The sequence below is a fragment of the Entelurus aequoreus genome, linkage group LG01 (assembly GCF_033978785.1).
Source record: "Entelurus aequoreus isolate RoL-2023_Sb linkage group LG01, RoL_Eaeq_v1.1, whole genome shotgun sequence".
NCBI lineage: Eukaryota > Metazoa > Chordata > Actinopteri > Syngnathiformes > Syngnathidae > Entelurus > Entelurus aequoreus.
This window is the reverse complement of record NC_084731.1, coordinates 9,802,801-9,820,255: the sequence shown is the minus strand read 5'-3', so window position 1 is coordinate 9,820,255 and position 17,455 is coordinate 9,802,801. Positions and strand designations below refer to the sequence as shown.

The 17,455-nt window shown below is 40.0% G+C and overlaps 1 protein-coding gene across 1 annotated transcript in view; it reads left to right on the top strand.

Annotated features, from left to right (window-relative positions):
• LOC133660918 (activin receptor type-2A-like) overlaps nucleotides 1–17,455 on the top strand; it is a 100,996-nt gene that overhangs the window by 77,248 nt on the left and 6,293 nt on the right. Inside the window, exons 5-7 of the mRNA XM_062064389.1 lie at nucleotides 4,043–4,186; nucleotides 6,611–6,754; nucleotides 17,120–17,265. Coding sequence (XP_061920373.1) covers nucleotides 4,043–4,186; nucleotides 6,611–6,754; nucleotides 17,120–17,265 — 434 coding nt within the window. The remainder of the gene's footprint in view (nucleotides 1–4,042; nucleotides 4,187–6,610; nucleotides 6,755–17,119; nucleotides 17,266–17,455) is intronic.

Sequence of the window (17,455 nt, the reverse complement as noted above, 5' to 3'; positions counted from 1 at the left end):
GCTTGGACCTTAAATCCTACTGAATAGCTCTTTATCTTTTTTCTTTTGTGCGATTGCAAACTACTGAAAGCAGCTTCCTCCATTTTGAAAATGAGGACAGGTAAAGCGTCACTCGTGACGTAACGAATTTGACCCGGCGGAAGTTCTAGACATATGCTAAATATTTTGCAAAACGAGTTTGACCCGGCGAAAATTATAGACATGCGATAATAAAATTAATATTTTGCGAAACGAATTTGATCCGGCGTTAATAATGAACCGGCGATAAGGCCAAGCATGCGTTAATTATTTTGAGAAACGAGTTTGACCCGGCAGTAATTCTAGACGTGCGAATACTATATTCCCTGCGCCAATTCAAGGAAATACGGTATGTAAAATTGGGAAAATGCTTCAGTTGGTCGTGAATACAGAGATAAAGGCAGTTGTTTTTTTAAGATGCATTGCAGGGAGTAAGTGTTTGAACCCCTGCTGATTTAGGAAGTTTACCCCCTTAGACATGTAACATTGATAGTTATTTTTAATGTAATAATGCAAAACAAACAAACAAAAAAATATAACGTCAGTATTAAATAAAGGTTATACATGAATTTGTATGTGATTGGAAAGTATTTCATCACTGTACTTTAGATTCTTAAATATACAGTAAAACCTGAAGGCAAGCACTATCTTGTTCCAGGTCTGGTTGGTCTGCAACATTTCGGTTGGGAAATATTGAGTCATAAAACAGTTAAAGGCCTACTGAAAGCCACTACTAGCGACCACGCAGTCTGATAGTTTATATATCAATGATGAAATCTTAACATTGCAACACATGCCAATACGGCCGGGTTAACTTATAAAGTGACATTTTAAAATTTCTGCAACACTTCCGGTTGAAAAACTCCTTTGGATATGATTTATGCGCGTGACGTCACAAAATCCACGGAAGTGGTTGTACCCCATCCACCCGATACATAAACCTCTTGTTTTGTTCGACAAAATTCGACAGTATTCTGGATATCTGTGTTGGGGAATCTTTTGCAATTTGTTTAATGAACAATGGAGGCTGCAAAGAAGAACGTTGTAGGTGGGATCGATCGGTGTATTAGCGGCTAAGTACAATACTTACAGCAACACAACAAGGACTACTTACTTAGCAGACGCCTAGCCAATGCTTGCCGCCAAACCCACGGATGAAGTCCTTCGTCGCGCCGTCGATCGCTGGAACGCAGGTGAGCACGGCTGTTGATGAGCAGATGAGGGCTGGCTGGCGTAGCTGGAGCGCTAATGTTTTTATCATAGTTCCGTGAGGTCCGGTTGCTAAGTTGCTAAATTAGCCTTAGCGTCGTTAGCAACAGCATTGTTAAGCCTTACCAGGCTGAGAATTTTTAACCGTGTAGTTACATGTACATGGTTTAATAGTATTGTTGATCTTCTGTCTATCCTTCCAGTCAGGGGTTTATTTCTTTTGTTTCTATCTTCATTTGAGAACGATGCTCAGTAGCTAAGTGTGTCACCGATGTATTGTCGTGGGGATAAAAGTCACTTTAAATGTCCATTTCGCGTGCTCGACTCTCATTTTCAAGAGGATATAGTATCCGAGGTGGTTTAAAATACAAATCCGTGATCCACAATAGAAAAAGGAGAGGGTGTGGAATCCAATGAGCCAGCTTGTACCTAAGTTAGGGTCAGAGCGAAAAAAGATACGTCCATCACTGCCTCTCTAGTCCTTCACTGTAACGTTCCTCATCTACGAATCTTTCATCCTCTCTCAAATTAATGGGGTAATCGTCGCTTTGTCGCTCCGAATCTCTCGCTCCATTGTAAACAATGGGGAATTGTGAGGAATACTAGCTCCTGTGACGTCACGCTACTTCCGGTACAGGCAAGGCTTTTTTTTATCAGCGAGCAAAAGTTGCGAACTTTATCGTCGATTTTCTCTACTAAATCCTTTCAGCAAAAATATGGCAATATCGCGAAATGATCAAGTATGACACATAGAATGGATCTGCTATTCCCGTTTAAATAAAAAAAATTCATTTCAGTAGGCCTTTAAGTCTTTATTTTTAAAGTACTGTCGTGCCAAATATAAGACGGTGTTTTCCAATACAAATGTCTGTAAAGGACTAGTTGTCTTATATCTTGGGGGTCTGGAGGTTCATTAACGCTAGCCTCAACGGAGCACTAATACACCGAGAGTGAGAAGTGGAGCATTGAGACAAGGATTCGCACACATTTTCTTCCCGCTGTCTGTATTTTCAATTCTGAACGGAGCAAACCTACTGTTGCTACTAAATTTAATTGGCTCACTTACTTAGCCAGTAACTAGCTTTAACAGAAGAGAAGAGACACTCGGCTTTCAGGGGGCAGCTCATCAAACCGTTTAATTGCCACTCTTTCAACCGGCAACAATGCAACTAAGACTTGTAAAAGTACATCACTGTAAACATAACTAGCTCCCCTTGTCCAGGCGACACATGGCCCGTCTCAGGCTATGCGGAGTGCAAATTCCCTCGTCTAGATTTGTCATTTCCGTGTGCTCTTCTGGCGTAGTTTTAACGCTGTTCCGTTTCTTTGGTCTGTGTTCGTCTTTAGAACCGCACAAGATTTCACTTGCAACCATCTGTCAAGTGTACATGGTCCACTTCTTTGAAGCGCACCAAGGTTGTGTAGTTTTTGGTCAAATGTTTTAACCAAACCAAACACATCAGGTGTGAACAAAGAAGAAATATTTATTATAATGCGAACTTAAGATAAAGAATGTGATTCATTATGATATGGTGACATTAAGTCATGAAAAAATGGGTCCTGGAAAAAAAAGGAGGCAACTTATTCTCAAGGTTGTCTTGTATTTGGGTCTATATAGTAGGGGTGTAACGGTACGTGTATTTGTATTGAACCGTTTCGGTACGGAGGTTCCGGTTCGGTTCGGAGGTGTACCGAACAAGTTTCCACACGGACATATTAAGTAGCGTAACGCACGTTGTGTAAACAATGCACACCGAGCAGGCCTGGCCCTAACCAATCTGGCGCCCTAGGCAAGATTTTAGGTGGCGCCCCCCCCCACATCGGCAGTGAAGTGTATATACTCACAAGAAACCGAATAGCTTTGTCTTTGACCTTTTTTTTTTACTTAAAGAAAGCAAATTAACATATTATATGAGAATGTATGTTATGATTATCTTTAACCGAATCACAGCAGTGCTCAAATTAAAAAACAGCATTCCCTCTCGTGTGATATTGCTTAATTAACATTAATGAAGTGCACTTTAACAACTAGGCTTACAACTATACCTAATATATAAAGGGGTGGAAAAGTGACTATTACCTGCAGGGCAAACATTAGCTAACCAGAAGGCAATAACAATGTAAACAAAAAACACCTGCTTAAAAGATCTAATACAAATGTCCCTGAGGAATGTAAGGTGGGAGTACCGTAATTACCTAACGTTACATTATTATTTTCCATAACAATTTAGCCCCCTCCACAATATTAACCCGACGTTAAAACAGAACTAGCTATTTATTGATTAGCAATTGCCGAATCATGTAACATTAGCTTAATGCTAAAAAGCCAGGTTACTATCACATTCTGTAACAGACAAATAATTCCACGTAGGCTAACGTTACCTACCTGCTACCTCTGTCTTTTTCTCGTTTCTCCTCTTCTTTTCTCTTTTTTCTTCCCTGGGCACCTGACAGTTTTGGCCGTTTTGACATCCTGTGTTGATTTTTTTAAGTGGTGACGTCCAAAAAGAGTCATGATACGGGAAGGGAGGGGGCGCACCGTGCAGGGGAATGGGTTTTTTGGGTTGGTGCACTAATTGTAAGTGTATCTTGTGTTTTTTATGTGGATTTAATAAAAAAAAAAAAAAAACGATACTGATAATAAAAAAAACGATACCGATAATTTCCGATATTACATTTTAACGCATTTATCGGCCGATAATATCGGCAGACCGATATTATCGGACATCTCTATTTAAAACTGATTGAATGATCCTGGATCTGGTCACTTTCACTGCAAGTCACCACAATTGTAACGCTTTACCCTGTCTCGCAGGATCCCGGCCCTTTGCCCCCGTCTCCTATCCTGGGACAAAAGCCTCTGCAGCTGATCGAGATGAAGGCTCGGGGTCGCTTCGGCTGCGTGTGGAAGGCCCAGCTGCTGAGCGAATACGTGGCTGTGAAGATCTTCCCAATCCAGGTGTTCATGTGCTTCTGTCTTGTGTAGATGGACTTGAGTCAAAATCTGAAAAAGAATGTGGTGGCTCTGTATGCATTACAGTGGTTCTTTGGTTTCTGTACGCTCCACTTTTTATATGGTTTTCAACAGCAATTTTCAGCTTGGGTTTATACTCTCGGTTATTGTACGGCCACACGTTGCAAGTAACAAACTAGCTTTATTATTCCGCTAAATCGAGTCCCCAAACAGAATGTGACTGCAAAATAACCCACCTTAAGGACGAAGCCGTCGTGATCGGTTAGGGATGGAACCCCAGGACGCAGAGACAGAGGTGACGTGCAGGACAAAGTGGCTTCACTCATTCTGACGCAAAGTAAGTCTACAAAGTACGGAAATAAAGACCAAAGGCAACAAAAGATGTAACGGAATGCATCGAACATACAGTTTACACTCGGACGGTAATCCGACAGAAGTAAATGGAGTGCAGCAAGTGCCAGCAGCACAACAAAGTTGACACTATTCAATTTAAGAAAGAACTCCTAGCAAAGTACGATGGTGGCAACTCCCCCCTATCCCTTTCCGGTCATCGCAGTCTTTGCCAACAGGTCTTCAATATAGGTACCGTATTTTCTGGACTATAAGGCGCACTTAAAATCATGTTTTTTTCTCCTCAAAACTCGACAGTGCGCCTTATAACCCGGTGCGCCTAATGTACGGAATAATTCTGGGTTTACTTACCGACCTCAAAGTTATTTTATTTGGTGCACGGCGTAATGATAAGTGTGACCAGTAGAAGGCAGTCAAACATAAGAGATATGCGTCAGTGTTTCCCACACATTCATTTATTTGTGGCGGCCCGCCACGAAAGAATTACGTCCGCCACAAATTATTTTTTATTTTTTTATTATTATTATTTACTGGAGTCATAATGCCATCATAGTGCAGTCTACACGTATCTCTAATGTTTGACTGACATCATATTGCAGTCTACACGCACAGTGTTTCCCATAAACTGCCAAGATAACTGTGGCGGTGGGGGCGTGGCTATGGGCGTGGTCACCATGACATCATCGAGTAATTTGCATAATTTACTGCAATGATATGATTTTCTCTAAAAAGGCTCAAAAAATTTACACTTACTAATTAATAACAGTTTTGTTTTAAACGTCCATCCATCCATTTTACAATATAATTACAACACTTTATGTACATATTTATGTACAGATTTGAACAATAAGTTATTCACTGAAATATATTTATTAATTGTGGTTCTTACAAAAAATATATCTTATAAAATATAAAAGCTAAAATGTCTCTTAAAGCTCTGCCCCTTTAATTAGTGCATACTAAATAATTTAACTTTAGCCTACTACTACAACCATATTATTTACCAGCAACATAAAGTGAAACAGAGGCAGAGGTGTCCTGCCACAGTCAGTAACAAATAAACAGAAAACAGTAGTGGTCAAATACAAATAAGGCAACAAGAGAAGTATCCTACACTTCTCTTTTGTAAAGTAAATCTGAACAGCCTATATGGGCATCTACATCAACTATATGATTTGCCTGAGAAGCTGGACAGGACCAAAAAAAAACAACAACAAAAACAAAAAAACATTTTTTATTTTTTATTTTATTTGTGGCAGATGTAATTATTTCGTGGCGGGCCGCCACAAATAAATGAATGTGTGGGAAACACTGCCCTTTGTGACTTCAATAATAAATATGGCAGTGCCATGTTGGCACTTTTTTTCCATAATTTGAGTTGATTTATTTTTGGAAAACCTTGTTACATTGTTTAATGCATCCAGCGGGGCATCACAACAAAATGAGGCATAATAATGTGTTCATTCCACGACTGTATATATCGGTATCGGTCTATATCGGAATCGGTAATTAAGAGTTGGACAATATCGGATATCGGCAAAAAAGCCATTATCGGACATCTCTAGGTAAAAGTATTAAAAAAAATATTTAAATCAGTTTTCATTCCTCATTTATACTTACATTGTTACCAGCATGTAAAACTACTTCAGGGTTTCCCACACATTCATTTATTTGTGGCGGCCCGCCACGAAAGAATTACGTCCGCCACAAATAAAAAATGTCAGGGTGACCACGCCCATAGCCACGCCCCCACCGCCACAGGTATCTTGGCAGTTTATGGGAAACACTGTACTTCTGTAAAATGGCTTGTGTTAATAATGTGGGTCCCTGTAACAGATTAATTGGATTCACATTATTTCTTATGGTAAAAATTGCTTCAATTTCATGCAGTTCTGTATTCGCCTGACCTTTTTAAACAGATTCCTAACGGAAACCAGGTGCCACTGTACTCTGTTCAACCGCCAGATTGTATTGATTGTTTACTGACAACGCTCTGCTGTACCCATTTAAATGCTGCGGCTTGATAACAAGAATAACAGCCTTATCTGTCCCGTGTAGGACAAGCTGTCTTGGCAGAATGAGTACGAGATTTACAGCGTGAGCGGCATGAAGCACGAAAACATCCTCCACTTCATCGGCGTGGAGAAGAGGAACAACAACCTCGACATGGAGCTGTGGCTCATCACCACCTACCATGACAAGGTAGGCTGCCCGAAAAGCTTCACCTTGTCCTCGTTTTGAGTTTTCCCCAAATGCAGTTGTTGTCTCGACGTGCGGCAGGACGTGTTGAATGTGAATAGAAACGTGTGAACTGAGCGCTGGGGAAGGGAGGGAGAAAAGTTCCATGTTTGTATATTCGACCAACAATTCAAATGTACTTTCAAGAAGTCAGGAGAAAATGTTCTATCTGCGGAAATCTGTGGAGCTGAATGTTTTGTTGTTACCGCCGCCTCTTTAAAGGCCTACTGAAATGATTTTTTTTTATTTAAACGGGAATAGCAGATCCATTCTATGTGTCATACTTGATCGTTTCGCGATATTGCCATATTTTTGCTGAAAGGATTTAGTAGAGAAAATCGACGATAAAGTTCGCAACTTTTGCTCGCTGATAAAAAAAAGCCTTGCCTGTACCGGAAGTAGCGTGACGTCACAGGAGCTAGTATTCCTCACAATTCCCCGTTGTTTACAATGGAGCGAGAGAGATTCGGACCGAGAAAGTGATGATTACCCCATTAATTTGAGCGAGGATGAAAGATTCGTAGATGAGGAACGTTACAGTGAATGACTTAAGAGGCAGCGATGGACGTATCTTTTTTCGCTCTGACCGTAACTTAGGTACAAGCTGGCTCATTGGATTCCACACTCTCTCCTTTTTCTATTGTGGATCACAGATTTGTATTTTAAACCACCTCGGATACTATATCCTCTTGAAAATGAGAGTCGAGAACGCGAAATGGACATTCAGTGCCTTTTACATCGGCGAAATGCTTTAGCTACGAGCTAACGTGATAGCATCTTGCTTTAACTGCATATAGAAACAAAAGAAATAAACCCCTGACTGGATGTATAGATAGAAAATCAACAATACTATTAAACCGTGGACATGTAAATACACGGTTAATGCTTTCCAGGCTGGCGAAGGTTAACAATGCTGTGCTAAGGACGCCATTGAAGCTAACTTAGCAACCGGATTGCACAGAGCTATGCTAAAAACATTAGCTCTCCACCTACGCCAGCCAGCCCTCATTTGCTCATCAACACCCGTGCTCACCTGCGTTCCAGCGATCGGCAGAAGGACGAAGGACTTCACCCGATGCGTTTGGCGGCCCGGAGACGTAGGAAGTCAAGGTGAAGTCGGCGGCTAGCGCGGCTAGCGCTCCAACAAAGTCCTCCTGGTTGTGTTGCTGTAGTCCGCTGCTAATACACTGATCCCACCTACAACTGTCTTCTTTGCAGCCTTCATTGTTCATTAAACAAATTGCAAAAGATGTCCAGAATACTGTGGAATTATGAAATGAAAACAGAGCTTTTTGTATAAGATTCTACGGGGTACCATAACTTCCGTTATACTGACTTCGTCACGCGCATACGTCATCAAACCGCGACGTTTCAGCCGGATATTTCCCGGGAAGTTTTAAATGTCACTTTATAAGTTAACCCGGCCGTATTGGCATGTGTTGCAATGTTAAGATTTCATCATTGATATATAAACTATCAGACTGCGTGGTCGCTAGTAGTGGCTTTCAGTAGGCCTTTAAACACAAGTTTTTTATTTCACGTCTCATATCCTCTGCTAACAAGCTTGTTTCTGTCCATGTAAACAGCGACGTAGTGGGTTTAGTTGACCAACTCGCTTATTCCATGCACATCTGCAACGCCCCAGAGAGCTGGAGAAGCACCTTTTATTGATTAGTGCCTTAAGTGCTCTTCCTTAATCACGCCTTACTATTTTAAGCGTTGTTTCTCTAAAAAAATTGTTTTTTTCAACTCCATAAGCTCCTCTTACCAACTTATCCACACTCGTTTTTTCCCACATATGGGACTTTTTAAGTGCCTCTGTGTTTTATAGGTCCCAGTGATGATGAAGGGTACATTTGTTTATACACTTCACCCGCTTTGGTGTCCCAGCCGGGCCTCTTGCTGTGTCCACAGTAGAGATATCCATATTATTTCTCAATACCAGTATTCATCCGGACTTTTATCAGTACTATATGTAATTGGTGTGTAAATAAACATGTGCACAAATGTTATGTTTTATACCATTTTTATTAGCTTTATTATTTTTGAAAAATATCCAAACACCTCCATTAAGGTTTTATTTACACGCTGTAAGTATATATGTAGTGTAGTAACGGGCACATTTATGATAACATTTATATATTTACTAAGGGTGTAACGGTACACAAAAATGTTGGTTCAGTACGTACCTTGGTTTAGAGGTCACGGTTCGGTTCATTTTCGGTACAGTAAGAAAACAACAAAATATAAATTTTTGGGTTATTTATTTACCAAATTTGCAAAATCTTCCACCAAAAATATTTTTCTTAGTGTAATGGGAACCTTGGATAGGTCAATAATTCATAATAACATTGATTTTGATTCAATATTATGTTTTGAGCAATGACAGTTTGAAAGAGAGAAAGAAACAGCTTTGTTTTATTAGTCAACATTGCAACTTTTTCTAAATTACATTTCACCTTTAAGCTTTTTTATTTCACTTTTGTTATGTTTTTGTTTATTTTTAATAGTATTTTTAGAATGTGCCGTGGGCCTTTAAAACATTAGCTGTGGGCCGCAAGTGGCCTCCGGGGCACACTTTTGACACCCCTGCTATAGATAATAAAAAATTTAATCTGATAAATCTATGGATAAAAAGCAGAGCCTGACGACGCATGCGCGTTTATCATAACTCTCTCTCTCTCTCTGTCTCTGCCCCTCCCTCACCAATGCTGCACAATTTGTTTTGTTTTTAACCCCTTCTTAACCCTGAACGTACATTGAAAATACATGCAACCCTAACTCAAAATGCCGGAAATTTGAGGCATTTAAGAAACTCCGCCCTGACAGCCCCGCAAAAGAGGACGTGTCCGGTGAAAAGAGGGCGTATGATCAGTCTATTGTAGCCTGGTCGTTGCTAGCATGTTGTGTGTTGTGCCTCGGTGTGCATTGTTTACACAACGTGCGGTACGCTACTTAAAGGCCTACTGAAAGCCACTACTACCGACCACGCAGTCTGATAGTTTATATATCAATGATGAAATCTTAACATTGCAACACATGCCAATACGGCCGGGTTAACTTATAAAGTGACGTTTTAAACTTCCCGGGAAATATCCGGCTGAAACGTCGCGGTATGATGACGTATGCGCGTGACGAAGTCAGTATAACGGAAGTTATGGTACCCCGTAGAATCCTATACAAAAAGCTCTGTTTTCATTTCATAATTCCACAGTATTCTGGACATCTTTTGCAATTTGTTTAATGAACAATGAAGGCTGCAAAGAAGACAGTTGTAGGTGGGATCTGTGTATTAGCAGCGGACTACAGCAACACAACCAGGAGGACTTTGTTGGAGCGCTAGCCGCGCTAGCCGGCGACCTCACCTTGACTTCCTACGTCTCCGGGCCGCCAAACGCATCGGGTGAAGTCCTTCGTCCTTCTGCCGATCGCTGGAACGCAGGTGAGCACGGGTGTTGATGAGTAGATGAGGGCTGGCTGGCGTAGGTGGAGAGCTAATGTTTTTAGCATAGCTCTGTGAGGTCCCGTTGCTAAGTTGCTAAGTTAGCTTCAATGGCGTTGTTAGCACAGCATCGTTAACCTTCGCCAGCCTGGAAAGCATTAACCGTGTAGTTACATGTCCACGGTTTAATAGTATTGTTGATTTTCTATCTATCCTTTCAGTCAGGGGTTTATTTTTTTGTTTCTATATGCAGTTAAAGCACGATGCTATCACGTTAGCTCGTAGCTAAAGCATTTCGCCAATGTATTGTCGTGGAGATAAAAGGCACCGAATGTCCATTTCGCGTTCTCGACTCTCATTTTCAAGAGGATATAGTATCCGAGGTGGTTTAAAATACAAATCTGTGATCCACAATAGAAAAAGGAGAGTGTGGAATCCAATGAGCCAGCTTGTACCTAAGTTACGGTCAGAGCGAAAAAAGATACGTCCATCACTGTCTCTCAAGTCCTTCACTGTAACGTTCCTCATCTACGAATCTTTCATCCTCGCTCAAATTAATGGGGTAATCATCGCTTTCTCGGTCCGAATCTCTCTCGCTCCATTGTAAACAATGGGGAATTGTGAGGAATACTAGCTCCTGTGACGTCACGCTACTTCCGGTACAGGCAAGGCTTTTTTTTTTATCAGCGAGCAAAAGTTGCGAACTTTATCGTCGATTTTCTCTACTAAATCCTTTCAGCAAAAATATGGCAATATCGCGAAATGATCAAGTATGACACATAGAATGGATCTGCTATGCCCGTTTAAATAAAAAAAAATCATTTCAGTAGGCCTTTAATATGTCCGTGTGGAAACTCGTTCGGTACACCTCCGAACCGAACCGGAACCCCCGTACCGAAACGGTTTCGATACCAATACACGTACCGTTACACCCCTACCTACAACCCTACTTGAAACAATACAAAAAATAAGTGCTTAGTCAACTTTAAGAAGTCTAGATGCAACCATGTTACAACAGAACATAATGAGCCATTAACAGGAATTTAACAACAGGAAGTTTCCAAAGAGAAAATGATAGAACAGCAATTGAGCAGCATAGAACCCTAATTGGAACACCCTTACCTTTATCACATTTAAACGTGTATATAAGACCCACTTGTCGCACACGATGTCACATGGCACAACCAGGAACCATCGAATTTTAACATGTTTGTCTTGGCTTTCGGAGGCACGTCAAGCAGACTCGGCCCTTGGAAGGATGCAGACAGGGAATTTGGACGACCCTTTGTAATTTAAAAGATATGAAAGCCACTCAGCTTTTCTACTTGGAGTGGAAATCCGTCTAAAAACATTTGTGTTAAAGGACTTTTTGTCAAGGTTGCATAGAAGGAGTACATCACGGTTAAGTGCTTGGTAAATCATCCCCTATAATTGTTTCCTCAGCAGGGGTCTTTAGAGGATTCATAACTCAGATCGACACAGCTCTTCCTTTTTCTGCAATTTGAAGACGAAAAAAAAAAACTGTGAACTGTTTATTGGCCTTCAGTCGGTGTAGCACAGCTGGGCCATGATTGCTCACGATTTATGCCCCGGCAGGCCTGTGTGCGAGGATCAGATGTAGCAAGTAGCCACTCGCCTTCAAAGCCTCACGCACCTGAAAAACTGCCTTGTTCTTGCTTCTTTCTTGGGCACGTCGCAAAAAGTCAGCTGGTTTTCTTCCGGGAACGTCAATATGCAACCTTTTTTCATTTGCAAAGTCAAAAGAAACATATGAGGGACTTTTCTTGAATCTAAATCTGCTTTATGTCCAGTGTTGGGACTAACGGCGTTACTGTAACGCCGTTAGTTTCGGAGGTAACTAGTAGTCTTACGCGTTGTTTTTTATATTCAGTAACTCAGTTACCGTTACTACATGATGCGTTACTGCGTTATTTGACGTTATTTTTTATGTAGTATCGGCTAAAAACAGAAGATCTGAGTGTGTTTTATTGGAGAGTTGCAGTGTCGTCCTTCTGATTCTTCCTGTGTCACAACGGGGATAAGAGAAGAGGCGCTGTGTGGGTGTGTCTGGGTGTGGGTGTGGGTGTGGGGAGGGGTGGAGGGGGGGCGTGTCTGTGTTTACTAACAAGACATCATGGTGCAGCTGAAGCCGAGTTTCTTAACATGGAGATATTCTAGACCAGGGGTCACCAACCTTTTTGAAAGTAAGAGCTACTTCTTGGGTACTGATTAATGCGAAGGGCTACCAGTTTGATACACACTTAAATAAATTGCCAGAAATAGCCAATTTGCTCAATTTACTTTAACTCTATGTTATTATTAATAATTAATGATATTTACACTTAATTGAACGGTTTAAAAGAGGAGAAAACACGAAAAAAAATGACAATTCAATTTTGAAACATAGTTTATCTTCAATTTCGACTCTTTAAAATTCAAAATTCAACCAAAAAAAAAGAAGAGAAAAACTTAACTAATTTGAATTTTTTTGAAAAAATTAAAAAAATGATTTATGGAACATCATTAGTAATTTTTCCTGATTAAGATTAATTTTAGAATTTTGATGACAAAAGAGAAGTGTAGGATACTTCTCTTGTTGCCTTATTTGTATTTGACTTTATTAAATGTATTTATATTAGAAACACAACATGTGTATATAACAAAGGGTGCAAAGTCTGCAGGCAGTAGGAAACACATGGTTAAGTGTAGGGAGTAAAACTGATGGCAGTCTAAAGTTCAAGATTTTTGGAGCTCTTTGTTCAGTGGATCAGATGTTTGATGAAGCTCTTTGTCTATCTACCACCACTTCTGTTTTCTGTTTATTTGTTACTGACTGTGGCAGGACACCTCTGCCCCTGTTTCACTTTATGTTGCTGGTAAATAATATGGTTGTAGTAGTAGGCTAAAGTTAAATTATTTAGTATGCACTAATTAAAGGGGCAGAGCTTTAAGAGACATTTTAGCTTTTATATTTTATAAGATATATTTTTTGTAAGAACCACAATTAATAAATATATTTCAGTGAATAATTTATTGTTCAAATCTGTATATAAATATGTACATAAAGTGTTGTAATTATATTGTAAAATGGATGGATGGGTGGAAGTTTAAAACAAAACTATTATTATTAATTAGTAAGTATACATTATTTGAGCCTTTTTAGAGATAATCAAATCATTGTAGTAAATTATGCAAATTACTTGATGATGTCATGGTGACCACGCCCATAGCCACGCCCCCACCGCCACAGGTATATTTGCAGTTTATGGGAAACACTGAATATTAAATAACAATAATAGATTTTATTTGTTCCGCACTTTTCCTGTAAATAAATCTTTAAAGTGCTACAGTACAGACCAATATTTAAAACAATAAAAGCTCAGCCATTAAAACGGAGACAATACTAAAACTAAAACATTTTTAGTGTAGCATAAGAAACACAAAACGTGCAAATATAATTAATACTAACAGTTTTAGTCAGATGTTATTGATGCAAGATGTTGGTAATATGGCTGAAGTGGCTTATTTTACGCTTTGTATGGTCATGTTCCTTGTAGAATGGGGTGATAATATAATGTTGAAGTCCCTCACTTTCTTTTGTTTTTGTTTCTTTTTGTTGTTGGTAGCTAAGGTACGCATAGTGAGCATGAAGCTGCTACACACACCACACTACCAGTATGGCAAGGGATGCAACATCACATCAGAGTACATAACTGTGCTGCAGAAGCTAATATTTTAAGGTCAAATATTTTTGTTTGCCATGTCTTTATTATTTTTGAAAAAAAGCAGAAACCGCTGCTTGGTTTGTAGTCAACAACGTCTGTGAAAACAGCAGAGAATTTAGTTTAAAAGAAGGCACTTCATTTATTGCACAGAGCAGCTTTTTGTTTTGGTAAATGAATTGGATTGTTTTGTGTGATATTTAATAATGGATGCTGACTAATATACCTTGTCAAGTGTGGGGGAAAAGAATGGTAATTGAGTCCAGTTGCGGGTGCCTAAGATGGCAAACCCCGATCTTTGGGGACTTCTATATTAAAGGAACCAACTAATAGAAAAAAGATCGCTATTTTGTCATTTTATTTCAAAAAAGCCCAGACTGTAACCCAAAGAACTGCACGAATTTGAAGAACGGCAATAATAAAATATGATTTACAGCACAAAATATGAAATACCGACATATCCATCAGACCCACAGAACTGCGAGTCCCAAAATAGCCTCAAATATTATAAATAATAAATAGAATATTATATTTCATGTGACTTGAATGCGACGGAGTAATAAACACACAGGCTGCTGGTAAAACATGTTTTGTATTAATGAAGTGAATCTGTGACAGGAGGCACTCTTGTAAGACAAATTCTGGTTTAAAAAAAGCAAATCTTCATGTGTCCAACTAGAATATGTATTTTTCATAATTTACCACAGATACACTACCGTTCAAAAGTTTGGGGTCACCCAAACAATTTAGTGGAATAGCCTTCATTCCTAAGAACAAGAATAGACTGTGGAGTTTCAGATGAAAGTTCTCTTTTTCTGGCCATTTTGAGCGTTTAATTGACCCCACAAATGTGATGCTCCAGAAACTCAATCTGCTCAAAGGAAGGTCAGTTTTGTAGCCTCTGTAACGAGCTCAACTGTTTTCAGATGTGATTGCACAAGGGTTTTCTAATCATCAATTAGCCTTCTGAGCCAATGAGCAAACACATTGTACCATTAGAACACTGGAGTGATAGTTGCTGGAAACGGGCCTCTATACACCTATGTAGATATTGCACCAAAAACCAGACATTTGCAGCTAGAATAGTCATTTACCACATTAGCAATGTATAGAGTGTATTTCTTTAAAGTTAAGACTAGTTTAAAGTTATCTTCATTGAAAAGTACAGTGCTTTTCCTTCCAAAATAAGGACATTTCAATGTGACCCCAAACTTTTGAACGGTAGTGTGTACTGTTCTTGTGCTATACAAGTATAACCCATTTACCGTTTAATGTGGTTTTAGAATTGTGTTGACATTTCCTTTTCTTTCTGCCTTGTTAGCTGAGGGGGTTATCCTCAGAGGAAGGTTCCATTTAAAATAAAATGTAATCATCAGTTAAAGGCCTACTGAAATGAATTGTTTTTATTCAAACGGGGATAGCAGGTCTATTCTATGTGTCATACTTGATCATTTCGCGATATTGCCATATTTTTGCTGAAAGGATTTAGTATAGAACAACGACGATAAAGATTGCAACTTTTGGTATCTGATAAAAAAAGGCTTGCCCCTACCGGAAGTAGCGTGACGTAGTCAGTTGAACATATACGCAAAGTTCCCTATTGTTTACAATTATGGCCGCCAGAAGTGAGAGAGATTCGGACCGAGAAAGCGACGATTTCCCCATTAATTTGAGCGAGGATGAAAGATTTGTGGATGAGGAAAGTGAAAGTGAAGGACTAGTGGGGAGTGGAAGCGATTCAGATAGGGAAGATGCTGTGAGAGGCGGGTGTGACCTGATATTCAGCTGGGAATGACTACAACAGTAAATAAACACAAGACATATATATACTCTATTAGCCACAACACAACCAGGCTTATATTTAATATGCCACAAATTAATCCCGCATAAAAACACCTAGGTGTTTGTTATGCTAGCTCCTAGCTCCTAGCTCGAGCTAGTTACAGCTCGAGCGGGTTATATGGACGGGATCCCGTCCATAAAACCCGCCAATACAATTCAAACACCTGCACAACACACACACTCACTCAGCCCAAAGAACCGTTCACCTAACCCAAGGTTCATAAAGCTTATATATTTAACCAAAGTTACGTACATGACACGCACGTACGGGCAAGCGATTAAATGTTTGGAAGTGCGCGGGTGGGACCTGATATTCAGCTGGGAATGACTACAACAGTAAATAAACACAAGACTCTATTAGCCACAACACAACCAGGCTTATATTTAATATGCCACAAATTAATCCCGCATAACAAACACCTAGGTGTTTGTTATGCTAGCTCCTAGGTACTAGCTCGAGGTTGTTATAGCAAGCGATCAAATGTTTGGAAGCGCACTCACGGTATCGCGTCTGCGTCTGTGTATCCAAATCAAAGTCCTCCTGGTAAGAGTCTCTGTTGTCCGAGTTCTTCGATCTTGACTGCATCTTTCGGGAATGTAAACAATGAAACGCCGGCTGTGTTGTGTTGCTGACTTCCCTCGCAAAATACTCCGCTTCGCACAGACTTTCTTCTTTGCTTGCTCAGCTTCTTTCTCCGTAATGCAATGAACAAATTGCAACAGATTCACCAACACAGATGTCCAGAATACTGTGGAATAATGAGATGAAAACAGAGCTATTTCGTATTGGCCTCAATGGGGAAGCCATACCTCTGTTAAACTAGCTACGTCACGCGCATACGTCATCCTCCAAAGGAATTTTCAACCGGAAGTTTAGCGGGAAATTTAAAATGTCACTTTATAAGTTAACCCGGCCGTATTGGCATGTGTTGCAATGTTAAGATTTCATCATTGATATATAAACTATCAGACTGCGTGGTCGCTAGTAGTGGCTTTCAGTAGGCCTTTAAAGTCGTTGTTACCCTCATATAAATTGTAGTTCCACTTCTTGGTTATGTGTTGTTCTGTTGGTTTTTGTTGGTTTGTTTCATGACCGCCTGTCCTTTTGCACTCTCTGTGTTGTGAAGTGCTTCTGACCTAGCATAGTTACGACGCCATCTGCTGGACAGACTTGCAACTACACTCCTTTCTGTTGAGCCAAATCTTGAAAGAAAAGTATCCAGCTCATTATTATTTTTGTCATGTCGCCAGAAATAAAAGTCTCTTCACATTAACGCGCAACAATCCAAAGTTCTGAATTGTATGTGATTGTGGTGGTGACAGGGCTCGCTGACAGACTATCTGAAGGCCAACGTGGTGTCCTGGAACGAGCTTTGCCACATCGCGCAGTCGGCGGCCCGCGGCCTGTCCCACCTGCACGAAGACATACCAGGACACAAAGACGGACACAAGCCCTCCATCGCTCACAGGTGCTCCCGCAAAACTTCTTCAGTCAATCAAAACTTGAGTTGTTGAAGAGGTTCATTTAGCGTACTGATGTGTGATTGCTTCTGCAGCCTTCATCGGAGGTGTCACGTGATGCACTGCAAAAAGTCAGTGTTCAAAAACAAGAAAAAAAATATATAAAAATTAGAGGTATTTTATTTGAACTAAGCAAAA